The sequence below is a fragment of the Rhinolophus sinicus genome, chromosome 3 (genome assembly GCF_057876585.1).
Source record: "Rhinolophus sinicus isolate RSI-liver-muscle chromosome 3, RSI-T2T, whole genome shotgun sequence".
NCBI classification, from domain to species: Eukaryota; Metazoa; Chordata; class Mammalia; order Chiroptera; family Rhinolophidae; genus Rhinolophus; species Rhinolophus sinicus.
This window is the reverse complement of record NC_142503.1, coordinates 59,594,369-59,609,420: the sequence shown is the minus strand read 5'-3', so window position 1 is coordinate 59,609,420 and position 15,052 is coordinate 59,594,369. Positions and strand designations below refer to the sequence as shown.

The 15,052-nt window shown below is 35.4% G+C and overlaps 1 protein-coding gene and 1 pseudogene across 1 annotated transcript in view; one reads left to right on the top strand and one right to left on the bottom strand.

Moving 5' to 3' along the window:
• The window catches only part of ADGRV1 (adhesion G protein-coupled receptor V1), a 503,930-nt gene that overhangs the window by 325,591 nt on the left and 163,287 nt on the right, over positions 1 to 15,052 (bottom strand). Inside the window, exons 58-60 of the mRNA XM_019734240.3 lie at positions 12,803 to 12,982; positions 9,286 to 9,450; positions 254 to 371 (exon numbers count right to left, since the gene is read on the bottom strand). Coding sequence (XP_019589799.3) covers positions 254 to 371; positions 9,286 to 9,450; positions 12,803 to 12,982 — 463 coding nt within the window. The remainder of the gene's footprint in view (positions 1 to 253; positions 372 to 9,285; positions 9,451 to 12,802; positions 12,983 to 15,052) is intronic.
• On the top strand, positions 1,935 to 2,394 carry LOC109448676 (cysteine-rich PDZ-binding protein pseudogene; annotated as a pseudogene).

Genomic DNA, 15,052 nt, shown 5'->3' with positions numbered 1-15,052 from the left:
TTTTTAAAATCACCCAGTTAAGTTGTATGAAATCTTTGACATATAGCCTTACTAATATTGGGTATTGTGATTTTAGTTTTAAAAATTCTTTCACTGTAATACACATGTCATATAGAAAATGACATCTGTATGTTTTAGCAATGTTTTAGGAATTATAAAACCTAACATTACCTATCTTTGTAACTACTGATTATTTGGTTACATTTTTCTGAGAATCTACTTTTTAATTGCCAAAAAAGTGAATTTTTCTTACCTTTTATTGGAGATATTTCTACCTCATCAACCGATATTAGCTGAATGGTAAAATGTCTGTAATCCTCCAACACAGTATCCTGAAGTGTGTGCAATACAATGGTCTTTTGGGACTCAGTCTGCATCAAATGAGAGAAATAATAACTTTTTCAGATTAACCAAAGCTAAAGTTTGAATATTCTCATTAGTGGGATAATGTTTATGTCCATAAGCAATTTTTTAAGTGTCCTTTTTGTCCCCTAGAATTATGGGTTCCTTTTAAAGAGAATTACTATGAAAATTAGCTCTGAGCATAAATTCTATTCAGGTTCTTAAATAGGAAAAGGGGGAAACAATTTAACAAAATTCTAAATTTACTGAAAATTTTCAATCATGGAAAAAGTCCAATTTCTTAAAGAGCTAAATGGTCACAGTGGGATATAAAAAGATCAAGGTCATAGGTTTATTCCTTATAAAGGTTATCTTTCTACTACCTATTTTGACTCTCTGTCCTCCACTCACTCCTGCTTTCTTCACATTCTTTCCACAGGTGTTGATCTCAAGAGCACTCACTATGATTCCTTCCCTCTCTTATGATTACACTTAGCTCTGTGATTTCTTGGAACATCTGCTAAGTTTTCAGTGTAGGTTAGAAGAGAAGGAAGAAGCAAGCAAATATACAGAGGACAAATACATTAATACTTTGAGGCATAACCAAGACAGATATCATTTTTATCTTTACCTTTTCCTCTGCATGCTGACAAAACAACTTCAATTTGTCCTATGCATCACTGATTAACTTTCTGGAGTTTGAATTCTGCTATTTATTCTTTCTCATGCACATCTTAGTTCTGTAATTGCATTGTTTCTTTGAGATTTTTAGTATTAAAAAGCATTATTTTAATTTCTTCACCCAAGCTCTTTTCTCTTCATAGTTCCCTATTATCCATTTTACAATATCTGTACTTTCTAAAACAAGAGCTTCTAGAAAAATGTATACTTCCTGCCTCAGATCTTATTAAACGTATTCATGGAAAATCTATAATTCATAAGATGCAGTTAATCACTTCCATCTCTTTTACTCTCTGCATATTGTGAACTGGAGGCTATAATTCTGTGTCTGAGCTACAAATCATTCCTCAGAATGGAGACAGGTGTATGTCACTGCTGGGGATACAAGAACAGTGAATCCATTATTCAGTTTTACATGAAATGCACCAGGTTGGTGACCAAAGAACTAGATGGAAAAAGTCAAATCCAAATTGATCTGCAAACCCATCCCACTGATGCAGTACTCTGAGAACGGATGTCCTTATACTTTGGGGGAGAAGATCAGACTATGGACCATTTTGTATGGATATCCTGCTCAAAATAAAAAAGAAACTCTTTCTAATCATCTGGGAGGTAGGGCTAGGAATTAGAATCTGGTAACTGAAAAATTACTGCTTGTTATTACTGAGGAAAATAATTACAGAAATTTCAAAGTAACTTCTAAATTCTTGTCATGCCAGATGAGAAACTTTCAGATCATGCCTAGGACATGAAACCTAGATGCTTCTTGAGTCATCATCTATCAGAATCTGTAAATGAGTTGATGAAAAATCTGGCTTGAGATCATTAATGACATTAGAGTAACCAACCCTCAAGAATGGTGGTTGAGAAACTGCTGCTGCTTCTGCGGCTAAGAGAATGGTTGCGGGAGGATGGTGTGCGAAAAATATGAAAAGAAACTTGGTATGGTTATCACTCCAGATACATGGAAAGACGATGCAAGGAATACCACAGAAAGTGGTGGAAGAAAGCTGAATAAAGCTTTGACCTCAAAATAAAGCTTTGACCTCAAAAAAAGCAAGATTCGATCCATATAGAAAGAATAAATTCTCCACTTGCAGAATTTGTAAAAGTTCTGTGCACCAACCAGGTTCTCATTACAGCCAGGGCTGTGCCTACAAAAATGGCATCTGTGCAATGTGGGGAAAAAAGGTTTTGGATACCAAAAACTACAAGCAAATGTCTGTCTAGATGTATTGATGAAGTTTCTGGCTTTCTGTATGATTTTGCTTTTTGCTTTAAATTTTCAAGGTGTATCATAGATGTTCAAGTTACAAAATAACATGTTTTAAGACAAATTAAGTTTAAACCAGGGAAGTTGATTGGTATTCATTCTTTAGCTCTCAGTAAGTTCTAAATAGCAACAACGTAAATAAGAAAAAAAAAAGAATGGTGGTTGACTAAGTACAAATGGATTTCCAGAAGGCGTCATTGATTGATTCATCAATCACCTATCAGAAAACTGAAAGAAAAAAAAACCTATTTGTTTCTGTGTTGTTTGCTATTGAAAGCTCTGAAGAAGGTCAACAGACTCCCAGAAAAGGTAGACATGAAAACCATGTGGTATTGAAATTACCTGATCTTTAAACATTTGGTCAAATTCCTTTGGAATTATTCTATGCTCTTTCTTTCCCCTCCAAAATCATTTGTGGAAATTCATCTGTTTGGACTTTCCATATCCACTATGTATCTACCACAGTCAATTCCATATAGGTCTTAACGTTTATTTGCCTAAATTTGCATAAAGAGATCTCTTGCAATTTTCAGTAGTTTCTCTTTTATTTATTTTATTAAATTTACTGGGGAGACATTGGTTAATAAAATTATATAGGTTTCAATTGCACAATTTTATAATACAACATCTGTATACTGCATTGTGTGTTCACCACCCAAAGTCAAATCTCCTTCTGTCACTATATATTTATCCCCCTTTACTCTCTCCTACCTCCCCCCATCTGCTTACCTTTTGGTAACCACTAAACTGCTGTCTGTGAACAACAAAGATAACAAGGCAGTTCAGGAAGAAAATTAAAAAAAAAAAAAAAAAATCTCCAGAAAATAAACATAAAGACATGGACATAATGTGATTTAGATACAGAGAAGTCAAGATTACACTGCCGAAAAACTCAATGAGATCTAAGAAAACTCAGATAGGAAGTTTAATGAACTCAGAAATAAAATTAATGAACAAAAGGAATACTTTACTAAAGAGACTGAAACTTAAAAAAAAAGAACCAAATAGAAAGTCTGGTGCTAAAGAACTCAATACGAGAGATGAAGAAAGACATGACAAGCTTAGGAAATAGAGCTGACCAGATAGAGGAAAGTATTAGTGCTATCAAAGACAGAAATCTGGAAATGACACAGATGGAAAAAGAGAGAGACCTAAAAGTTAAAAGAAATGAAGGAACTATCTGAATCCATCACAAAGAGCAATATAAGAATAATGGGTATACCAGAAGGAGAAGAGAGAGAAGGGAACAAAAAGCCTATTTAAACAAACAGTCAATGAGAACTTCCCAAACCTATGGAAAGAATTGGATCCTCGAATCTAAGAAGTAAACAGACCACCTAATTATCTCAATCTAAAAAGGTATTCTCCAAGGCATACTGTATTAAAACTGTCAAAATTTAATGACAAAGAAAGAATTCTCAAGGCAGCCAGGGAAAAGAAGATGATAACCTATAAAGGAAAGCCCATTAGATTATCATCCGAGTTTTAAGCAGAAACTCTACATGCCAGGAGGGTATGGAATCAAATATTCAGACTATTGAAAGAGAGAAATTACCAGCCAAAAATAATATATCCAGAAAAGTTATTCTTTAGGTGTGAAAGAGTAATGTGGCCAGGCAGCAGCCTACCCGTCTGTCTCCTTGTACCTGCCCCCAAAGAAAGGAGAGTCTGTGAGACGGATCCTTTCAGGGACTTTGCTTCACCTTTGTGTTTGCACCTTATGTCTCCCTGTTTGGCCCCAAAAAGATGGCTGGTCAGCCAATGACGAGTAAGATTCCCTACAGGGGTGGGGGGCACAACTCAAGCCAGGCACAGTTGAGTGGGGACCAACAGGAGAACCCACGGGTTCATAGGGTGGGCACAGCCCCCCACCTTCCCCAGGCTAAGAAAAGCCTCTGCCTCTGTGGCTGCATTCCTTCCCAAAACCTGCAAGGAAAGAGATTCAGTGATGTGCTCTCCATCTATTCATATGCATAAAGGTTTTGTCCCTTGGGGAAGTACAAACATCTGAGACTTAAGGTTCTGCTGTCTGCAGGCAAGGGTGATTAGCTTGAATCAGTTTCCTATTATAGTGTATGGAATTCATAGATCTTGAGATTGACAAGATTTGTCTCCTTTGCTTCCCCACCTAACTAATAAAAGCTAATATGTTGGCCCGATTAGGCACCCCAGCCCAGTCCAGGAGGCTGCAGGTCTCTTGGGCCCCCCCACTTATGCTATTCTTAACCCTGTGCCGCCCTCCTCACTCCCCACAACCCTCGTCATGCTGGATGCGACAGAGTAATAAAGACCTTTCCAGATATACAGAAGCTGCGGTAATTTCCCACTAGAAGGCCTGCATTACAGGAAACACTGAAGGGGGTTATTCTTCTTGAAACAGAAAGATAAAAAGGATACAAATCTATGAGTAAGATGACTAACAGACAGACAGAAGCAGCATATTACAACCCTTTTTCAGAACAGGGCACTATACACTTAAATATAACATACAGGTTAAAGGAGGTAAAAAAATAAAAAGTGAAAAGAGAAAAAGACAATATCTACTGCAACTCAGGAATGAACTCACAGCCTAGATTGGGATAATTTGTGATAAGAAAGGAACATAAAAGGGGAGGGGGTAAAGGTCTGAATTTTCAAAGGGGAATGGTGATAAGATGCATGCAAAAGAAAAAGGACTACTGTATGTATGAAACTTTCTTTTACATAAATTTAATGGTAACCACTCAAAAAAAAAAAAAAAAATCCAGAACTAAGACACATAACATAAAAAAAGGAAACGGGGAAAAAAATCATAGAATACCAACAAACTAGAATAATGGACAGCAACACAAGGGCAAAGAAATATGGAGCTACCAGAAAATAAAACATAATGGCTATAGGAAATTCTCATATATTGATAATCACCCTAAATGTAAATGGACTGAACTCACCAATAAAAAGGCACAGAGTAGCACATTGGATCAAAAAACAAAACCCAACTATATGCTGCTTTCAAGAGACACATCCTCAGCTGCAAGGACAAATACAGACTCAAAGTGAAAGGGTAGAAAATGATACTGCAAGCAAATGGTATCCAGAAAAAAGTGGGTGTAGCCATATTTACATCTGACGAAACAGACTTCAAGATAAAAAAGGTAACAAGAGACAAAGACAGACATTCCATCATGATTAAAGAGGACAATACATCAAGAAGACATAACACTTATCAATATATATGCTCCCAGTCAGAGAGCACCAAAATATACAAAGCAACTACTAACAGAACTTAAGGGAGAAACTGACAAAAACACAATTACAGAAGGTGACCTAAATACCCTATTGACAGCTACTATGGATAGATCCTCCAAACAGAAAATCCATAAGGAGATATCAGCCTTAAATGCACATTAGCCCAAATGAACATAATCAGCATTTACAGAACCTTTCATCCCAGAACCAGATTATACATTCTTCTCTAATGCACATGGAACATTCTCAAGGATAGACCAAATGTTGGGACACAAAACTAGCCTCAACAAATATTAAAAGATTGAAATCATTTTCTCTCTTTTAATGGTTATTTCTTGTCAATTCCTATTTTGTGAGGTTATTATCATTATTTATTTATCAGTTCTTTTTTAATTCTTTTTAACTATTTCCCTTCTACATTGTCTTTATTAATTTAGAAAAAGAATGCAAACATGATTTTAAAGGCAAAAAACATAAAAAAGTTTGATAAATCTGACCTTTTCTTCTTTTTGGTCCACTTGTCTATCTTACAGCCCGTATCACACTGTATTACTTGCCTTATCTACATATTACCTTTTGTTTTAATTAATTTCAGGTGTATAAAACATAGTGATTAGGCATTTATATATCCCCCAAAGTGATTACCCCAATAAGTCTATTACCCATCTAACACTATGTAGTTATTATAATAATATTGACTATATTCTCTATGCTATACTTTACATTCCCACGGCTATCTTTTAAAAAAATTATAGTTAATATTCAATATTATTTTATAATAGTTTCAGGTGTACAGGATAGTGGTTAGATATTTATATAATTTATGAGATGACCCCCACCCCGCTAACTCTATAATACCAACCTGACACTATACATAGTTTTTACAATATTACTGACTATATTCCCCATACTGTACTTTACCCATGACTATTTTGTAACCACTAATATGTACTTCTTAATCCCTTCATTTTTCTTACCCAGTCCCCCAACTCTCCCTTCCATCTAGTAATCATCAGTTTGTTCTCTGTATCTATGAGTCTGTTTCTGTTTTGCTTGTTCATTGATTTTGTTCTTTATAGTCCACATATAAGTGAGATCATATGGCATTTGCCTTTCTCAGTTTGACTTATTTCACTTAGCATAATACCCTCTAGGTCAGGGGTGTCCAAACTGCGGCCCGCGGGCCAACTGCGGCCCGCAATCCATTTTTAATTGGCTCGCAGCAAATTCCAAAAATATATGTAGTTTACTTAAATAAACCAGGTGAGGTAATACGTACTTCACCTCGAGTGAGTGGCCCGGCTGTTTGTGTATTTTACCGCATATGGCCCTTGGTAAAAAAAATGTTGAAAAAAGTTTGGACACCCCTGCTCTAGGTCCATCCAAGTTGTCACAAATGGTAAGATTTCATTCTTTTTTATGGCAAAGTAATATTCCATGCTACATATTATCTTAAATTTGGTTAAGCAACACCACACTCCATCTTCTTCTTTATGAGTTTCTGATGATTCTGTCTTTTGCATTTCCTTATATATTTTAGAATCAACTTCTCAACTCTCCTCCACCTCCCCATCTCTCTCCAGAAGAAGAGTTGAGCGTTTAATTGGAAAATACTACTTGGCTCTGGTTTGATGGAGGTCATTTACACCCCTATCTAAAATTCTGTGCTCAAATTAATTGGGCATTACATGCTGCTTGCCCCAGCTTCTTTTAGTTATTAAAACTGGCTAAGGTGGAAGAAGCTGAGTGAACAACAGAAACCAGCAAAGTCATATTCTGGAAAGGTCAACACACCAGCCAAATTCCTCATGGCTAGTGTTGATAGGACATAAAAAAAATATAACATTTACAAGTACTCTACAGGACTTGGAAAGAGGAGTCATTCTCAGGAGTTGTAAAAACCTCTTCCTGGGGCAAATACATCTTGGTTTTCTCTCAAAGTAATCTCTATGGGAGGCTGGGACACATGAAGATGGATTGTAATGTGTTTTTAATTCTTAAATTACTTATTTTAATTCAGAATTTGGATTGCTAAAACATTACTTCAATCCTTTTTTCAAAGTGTACATAAATGTTAAAAATTCTGAGTCTGTAGGTTTGAGAGCATCTTTCTGTTATTATAGTACATGATCAACATTTTGACTCAGTATAGAATTCTGAATCACACTCTTTTTAACATATTATTTTATCCATCACAGAAGAGAAACATTCTGTCATTTTGTCATCCATTTTTTTCTTCATATTTACTTCTTTTCCTGTCTGAATACTTGTGGGTATTTCTCATTTTTCTTGAAGTTAATGCTTTTGTTTCTGTATTTTTGCCAAGATAAAACTATCTGTGGGTCTTTAAAGAATATTTCTGCCTGGGACTTGCTGAGTCATTCTGATCTAAATAACTGAATTCTTTTTGTCAAACCAGGAAAGTTTGATTTTTTTTTCTTTTCTAATTAGAATTTATCGGGTGACAATTTTTATCTTAATATTACAAGAATCAGCCTGCTAGAGGAAGAACTTCTCTCACCCTCAATACTCTAGTGAGATATATGCCGTACATTCATTCAACATCTCCTTAACATCATGTAGTCCCAGAAGATCAAGTTTGGGTCTCAAGAAGGGAGTCAGAATAACCCATGTTGTGTTGTGTGTAATGTTCAAAAATGAACAGCTCCAAGGTGGGTGTGAAGATACAAAGATAAGTAATTTATAAGTCTTAACTAAGGAGACCTCACTCCTGAATGGGGAGAGGCACACAATTACTATTACGTTTAATCATATAAAATTGTCATGTCATAGAGCAAAATAGTCAAATGGCTGCAATTCCATATGGCTTGATCTAATAAATCCTGTAATAAGTACATCTTAGCATGTGAATAGGTACAGCAATAACACATGAAGTTATGTATAACTCCACTTAACATCTAAAGAGAAGGTTTCAGAGAAGATGTGACATAAGATCAACAGGATAGGGAAACAGCAACTGGATACAACTATGAAACCACCCAGAATATTCAGGGGATTATATGTAAATTATTATTACTGAAGCACAAAGGACAAAAACTAAGCAATAGGGAAAGAAAGGTAGGAAGTATAGTCAGGATTCCCTCATGAGAGGCTTTGTGTATCATGTTATGGAGCTTGGATTTCTATGGATAAGAGGAAGCCACTAGATTGTTTTAAGCAAGGGGTGTGTAACAAGATATTCCTTACAGAAAGATAACCTTACCAGTGGCATGCATAATGGACAGAAAAGGGAGAATACTCAGAATGAGAGTATCAATTAAAAGATTCTACCCAAGGAAAGATGATGGAGGCATGGGTTGATTGTCACAGCCATGATAAAGAAAGAGGAACAGTGAGAAAGGGTATTTAAAAGGGAGAATTGACCAGATTCAAATATATGTAAAAGTTATAGAATGGATAGAAATGGGGATGATACCCAGATGTTTGGCTTGGTTTACTGGTTTTGCCCTCAATCAGAGAGGAAATATTAAGAGAAGAATAGTTTTGATGGTGGGATGAAGGCAGTGGATGAATTAAATTTAATTTCAGACATCTAGGGTTCTGTGTGTGTATGTGTGTGTGTGAGAGAGAGAGAGAGAGACAGACAGACAGACAGACTGAATTTCCCCCACAGTGCACATAATTTCAAAAAAAGTACAGATATAGTGAATATTATCATAGGACTTCATTAACAAGACTGTACAAAAGAAAATCAAAGACAAATTAGAGAAAAAGTACCAGAGTCTTGATGCTGACTATACCTCATCAAAATGAAGTGTCCCACTCAAAGGACTAAGATCATCTTTAGCTGTCTCATCTACGGTCCACTGAAGTCGGACGGCTCCTTTTCCTCCTGGGGACCGGACAACTGTCAATGTCACATATGAATCAGGGTCATCAGACAAAAGGGATTCATCAACCATTACCTGAAAGAAAACCCAGTAAAGTGAAAAAAAGGAGCAGGAAAAACAAACAGAATTTTACTTCTATTTACAGTGACTGCAAATTTTGAATCCAGAACTCAGCCATGACATGTTACAATCATGTGGCAGAAAAACATGTTTCAACAAACCCCATTTTCTTTTTGTTCTAGACAGCCAGCTACTTGGCATTTCCTAGCCACTCTTGCAATTAGGCAGAGTATATGAGTGAATACTGGCCAAAAGAATACAGGAGGAATGATACATGCTGCTAACAGTCTGGCCATCAACTTCCCACACGATCTTCCACATTCCCTGTTCCTCCATTTGACAGGTATCTAGAAGGGACTCCTAGGACCTAAAGGAGGACAGTCACAAGATGGAATAGGTCTGGTGCCCCAGACGCCAGGTGGAGAATAGGACCCCATAAGACCTCAAGTTGGAACATTAACGTAGGATTCTTGAATGAAGAAGAAATAAACCCTTATTATGTTAAAGAAATGAGATTTGGGAGTTCTTTATGACAGGTACCTCACATAATACAAACCTAAACTTCCCTTTGAATTATCTGCAGTTTTACACTTTAATAAGTCCAAATTTAAAAGTCTTTATTATTATGACAGAGAGAAAAAATTCAGTAAATTAATGTACCTATACTATTTATTTTGTAAGAGACCAATTTCAACTGAATTACATATATTGACTCTGTGAAGGAAAGTCCAAATTGAGCCTATAATACCCACCTGTTATGTAAATACAAAATATAACACAATGCTTTCCATTTTCAAGACAGAAAGACACTAACAAATATATAATTTAATCTTGTTTTGGTTTTGCCATGAGATTTTTGCTTTGTGCTGAAAGTAAGGATTTGGAGCCAACTGATATTTGAGTTTCTATTATGTGTCAGTTCTTGCACATACTTTACCTTATTGAAGCCTCACAGAAATCTAAGGGTATATATAATATTTTTGTTTAGGTTTCATAAGTAGATTTCCATGAGTCTCTGCTATTCCCGCTGTGCTTAGGTACACTTCGCATATTGCCATTGTGAGCAGTTTATTAATATTGACAGATTTATACCAAGAATCTTTTCTCAATGCTGAATATAATCTGTATCATCAAATAATGCTAACAGAATGTTCACTGTGTACACAATACTGCATATGTTAGATACATATTAAAAGATAAACTCCACATTATCAAGAGCTGTCGGTGTTGTAAAGACTATGTAGGGTATCAGATGGGTCCTCAACTTATGGGGGGGACTCACTTCATAGATTATATAAATGCCTAACCGCTGCGCTGTACACCTGAAACTAATATAAAATAATATTGAAAGTCAACATAAATACATATTTCACAGGATGCAAAGTACAGCACAGGAATATAATCAATAGTATCATGATAGTTATGCACAGTGTCAGAGGGGTAGGAGACCTAGTGGGGTCATCGTTTTGTGAGAGATGTAAATGTCTAATCATTATGTTGTTTTGTATACCTGAAACTAACAACATAATTAAATTAGAAAAAAGAACTGTTGGCAGTACAAGAAGGATAAGATACAAGGATAGTAGCCACAAAGGGCTGGTAACAAGCTACTACTAATACCAGCTACAATAAAAATAGCAATTGACACCTATTTAATGTAAAGCCCAGTTATAAATACTTCCAAATATGAACTCATTTACTCCTCGCAATAGGGCTATGCGGGATAACATAGCAGGGTTTTGGTGACCTAACTCTTAGTTTTAGACTGTAAGATAAATTGGAAATTTGAGGTTATTATAACAAGACATGAGTTCCCAGACCAAGAGAACACTCAAGTTTGTGCACTGAAGTAGTTAAGATAAAATGAATAAACAAAAATTATTTATGAATAGCATAACTCTTTATTACCCTTAACAGTGACAGAAGCTTGTAAATACACTCCAGTGCCTAAGCTCAAAAGTGTGACAAGTACAAAGCAAAACCATTATTATAAGGTTTCATCAATTGGAGGTTTGACTACTAAACCCTGACCATTTTCTCTAACCTCAAAAGCTAATAGAGACACTTTATAAAAATTAAATTACATATGCATATGTATTAAAATATTTCTTTGCATATATGAAAAGAGAGAAAGCTTGGATGAAAATACAACAAAGTGTTAATGATATCTATCTCAGGGTAGTAACATTATGGATAGTTTTACTCTCTTTTTTTATACGTTTTTGTACTTCCCAGACTTTTTAGGTTGCCTGGGAAACAGTCACAGCTACTCTCCTGTGAATTTACCACTTCTTACACTTACTTCTGCTTATTCTTTTCCTAATGAAGAAAAAGAGTCATTAGGCTACAGCAGAGGTGTGTTCTATCCCTCTTCTGGTTTCAATTTTCTTATGATGTTGAAATTTCAATGATCAAATCATCAAGCGATTATCATGGTATATTTAAATTTTGGAGCATCTGGGAAGCCCAACACTGACAAATAAGTTGTAGGTCAGTCCTTGCATCCATGGAACAGTAAAGGCAATAGACATTAGAGCAACTTATTATTTAATATGATTTTGGTGAATTACTGACTACCGATAAGTGATGAAATAAAGATAATACTGACATATGGAGCCAGAAATGTGATTATTTATATTAGAATTATCTACTTTTATGATTATTTCATCATAGAATTTCCTTTGAAGGTAAAGTCATAATAATTATGATACAGTTTATAGCACTTTATTTCATATTTGAGATGTAGAGATAATTTAGAACTAGTAATCAAACCGGTCTGCACAAATGATTGGTTGACTATTTTTTCTCTCTCAGTGGTTGAACCAATAATAATTGGGCTCCCTCTTCCAGGTCTTGGAAGGAGACAGCCAATGAGAAGAGGGAAGAAAGAAGAAATACAGAGAAACACATGAGCTGGGGTGACTGTGGAGTTTTGTTCAATAAAAGTCAAAACAGAGCACCAGAAGGGATGGTAATATAAATCCCTCCCCAGCTAAATGAATCCATCCTGAGGTGTAATACCAGATCCATCACAGAATCTTGCCTTGTGATCAGGATGGTGGTCTGGCTACCGGATGGACAGAGAAATATGTGGACAAAATATACATCTTGGTCTATTATATCCAATAGATAGGAATCTGTTCTTCTTTGTAATTGCCTGATGTAAGAGTTCTCATTACTACCAAATTGCAGATTGCAGGATTAGCCCCTACTTCAATAGCCAACTCAAAAGACCATGGAGAAAAGAATCACAAGTAAAGGGTGATGAATTATTTTTAAAAATGAAAGACACCATTTTGCTAAAAATTACATGAAAAATTAGCCTAAGGGAAGGAAACCCCCACCACCCTGGATACATTTAACTTACAGTCTTTTTTTCAAATCCAAATACTCCAAATGGAGAATCATTTTGTGGAATAACAACAGTTACCACAACATCATCACCAAGTCTGCCACCTCCAGTCACACTGATTAAGGAAATACTGAATGTCTCCCTGAGTTCAAACTCAGCATCATCAATTATGGTGATTTCTATCATAGCAGTAACCTATGAAAGAAAAGGAACGAAGTGGGAGAAAGAGACAGAAGAAGGGAGAGAGGATATAATGTAATAGCAATTTTTCATCATATACAATTTTTAGTTGAAACTTGAAACAATACAAAAGAAAAATGCAGGATTTTTTTTGCCTGTTACTTTCATAATACCATTTAAAAGTCACATATATTTACAGTATTTCAAACTCAGAAATTTATAGTCTATTATTCTCAAGATAAAGAATATTATATACATAATAAAATATAGGGCTATTTATAGATACAAAAAACAATGAAGCCTTATTCTTGAACAAAAATATTTAAAAGGCCATGTAGGCTCTAACAACCATTTCACAAACATAAATTTTAGTATACTTAGTATTAATATTACATTATATAAAGTGGCACCATAAAAATTATTATTGCCTTTTGCAGTTAGGATAAATCCCTTTGGTTTCAAATATTGTGCTTGTAATATAGAGGAAAAGAAAAGCAGGAAGAAAACCCAAATTTCTTGTTCTTAAATGTTTATGATTGGGATTTTGTTCATTTGTCTGGGTCTATTTTAAAAGTTTTTATAACATATAAATAAGTAAAACTTGGTTCAGCTGCTGATTTCACTGTTGATTATAAAAATATTCCAATAATATCACCATATTTAAAAATTTTTTCTGTATCCCAGACAAAAATTTCAGTACTTTGACACAGACATTTACTAGAAAATGAAGTTATTCTACTTAAACCCACCTAAACTTTTAATGTAGTAACAGAGAACAGTGAGAAATCGGGTTGTCACACTTGAAAAGGCAGAAACCTGATCAAAATCAAATGCTAAAATGGAAGCTTATTCAATGTCTGCACCTCAAATCTATACTGTAGACTGCAGAGCATCTTCCCCATAGATGTGAAATTTAATAATAATGATTATCTTTAAGATGCTGCTAAATAATAGGACCTCAACCTCATGCACAGAATAAAGTCCTGATAATATAACTAAAGTTGGAAGTCTACTTCAATGAGAAATCAACTTATTGTTTCTGCGTTTAATGTAAAAATATGTATTTTCCCTACTTTGGGTAGAAAATATTTTAAGTTCTAAATTTGTTAAAAAGTCATGGTCTCAGGGGCCGGCCCAGTGGCTCAGGCAGTTGGAGCTCCATGCTCCTAATTCCAAAGGCTGCCGGTTCGATTCCCACATGGGCCAGTGGGCTCTCAACCACAAGGCTGTTGGTTCAACTCCTCGAGTCCCGCAAGGGATGGTGGGCTCCGCCCCCTGCAACTAAGATTGAACAGGCACCTTGAGCTGAGCTGCCTCCCAGATGTGGGTTGGAGCACGGGCTCTCAAACACAAGGTTACCAGTTCGATTCCTCGACTCCTGCAAGGGATAGTGGGCTGCACCCCCTACAACTAGCAATGGCAACGGGACCTGAAGCTGAGCTTGTGCTCTCCACAACTAAGACTGAAGGGACAACAACTTGACTTGGAAAAAAGCCCTGGAAGTACACACTGTTGCCCAATAATGTCCTGTTCCCCTCCCCAATAAAAAAAAAGAAAAAAGAAAACAAACAAAAAAACCCTCATGGTTTCAAATATTAACAATAATACGTCTTTATGTGTAGGAAAATCTAGATCTATATGCTTATTTTTCAGCTGCATTTGTTGCCCCAATAGGGACAACTCGTAAGTTGATGCACACTACGCAAATTTGCCTAGGCAAAATCTGATTCCATGTAGATTGACACTGCTATTTGAAGATACCATGGTTGTTTACGTGCTTTTTCCACTTATTGATTTAAAAATTTGTGACATCTTATTCTTACATATTACAAAATGCTCAATTTGCCAAGCTTATAATTCTTGTGGTCATTTTGTAATTATCAAAATTGGTGGCCCAAATCTAGAATATTGTCTTTTAGTCTTTTCCAGTTTTAACTATTTTGTTCATTTTCTGTCATTTTAGTCTTTTAATTGTTAAAACAAAAAAAAGTTTGAGATATTAAGTAAAAACTATGCACACTTTTAGTGCAAACCTTAAATAAATACCTGTGTTTGCAAGCATTAAGAAATAAATAATAGAACCTA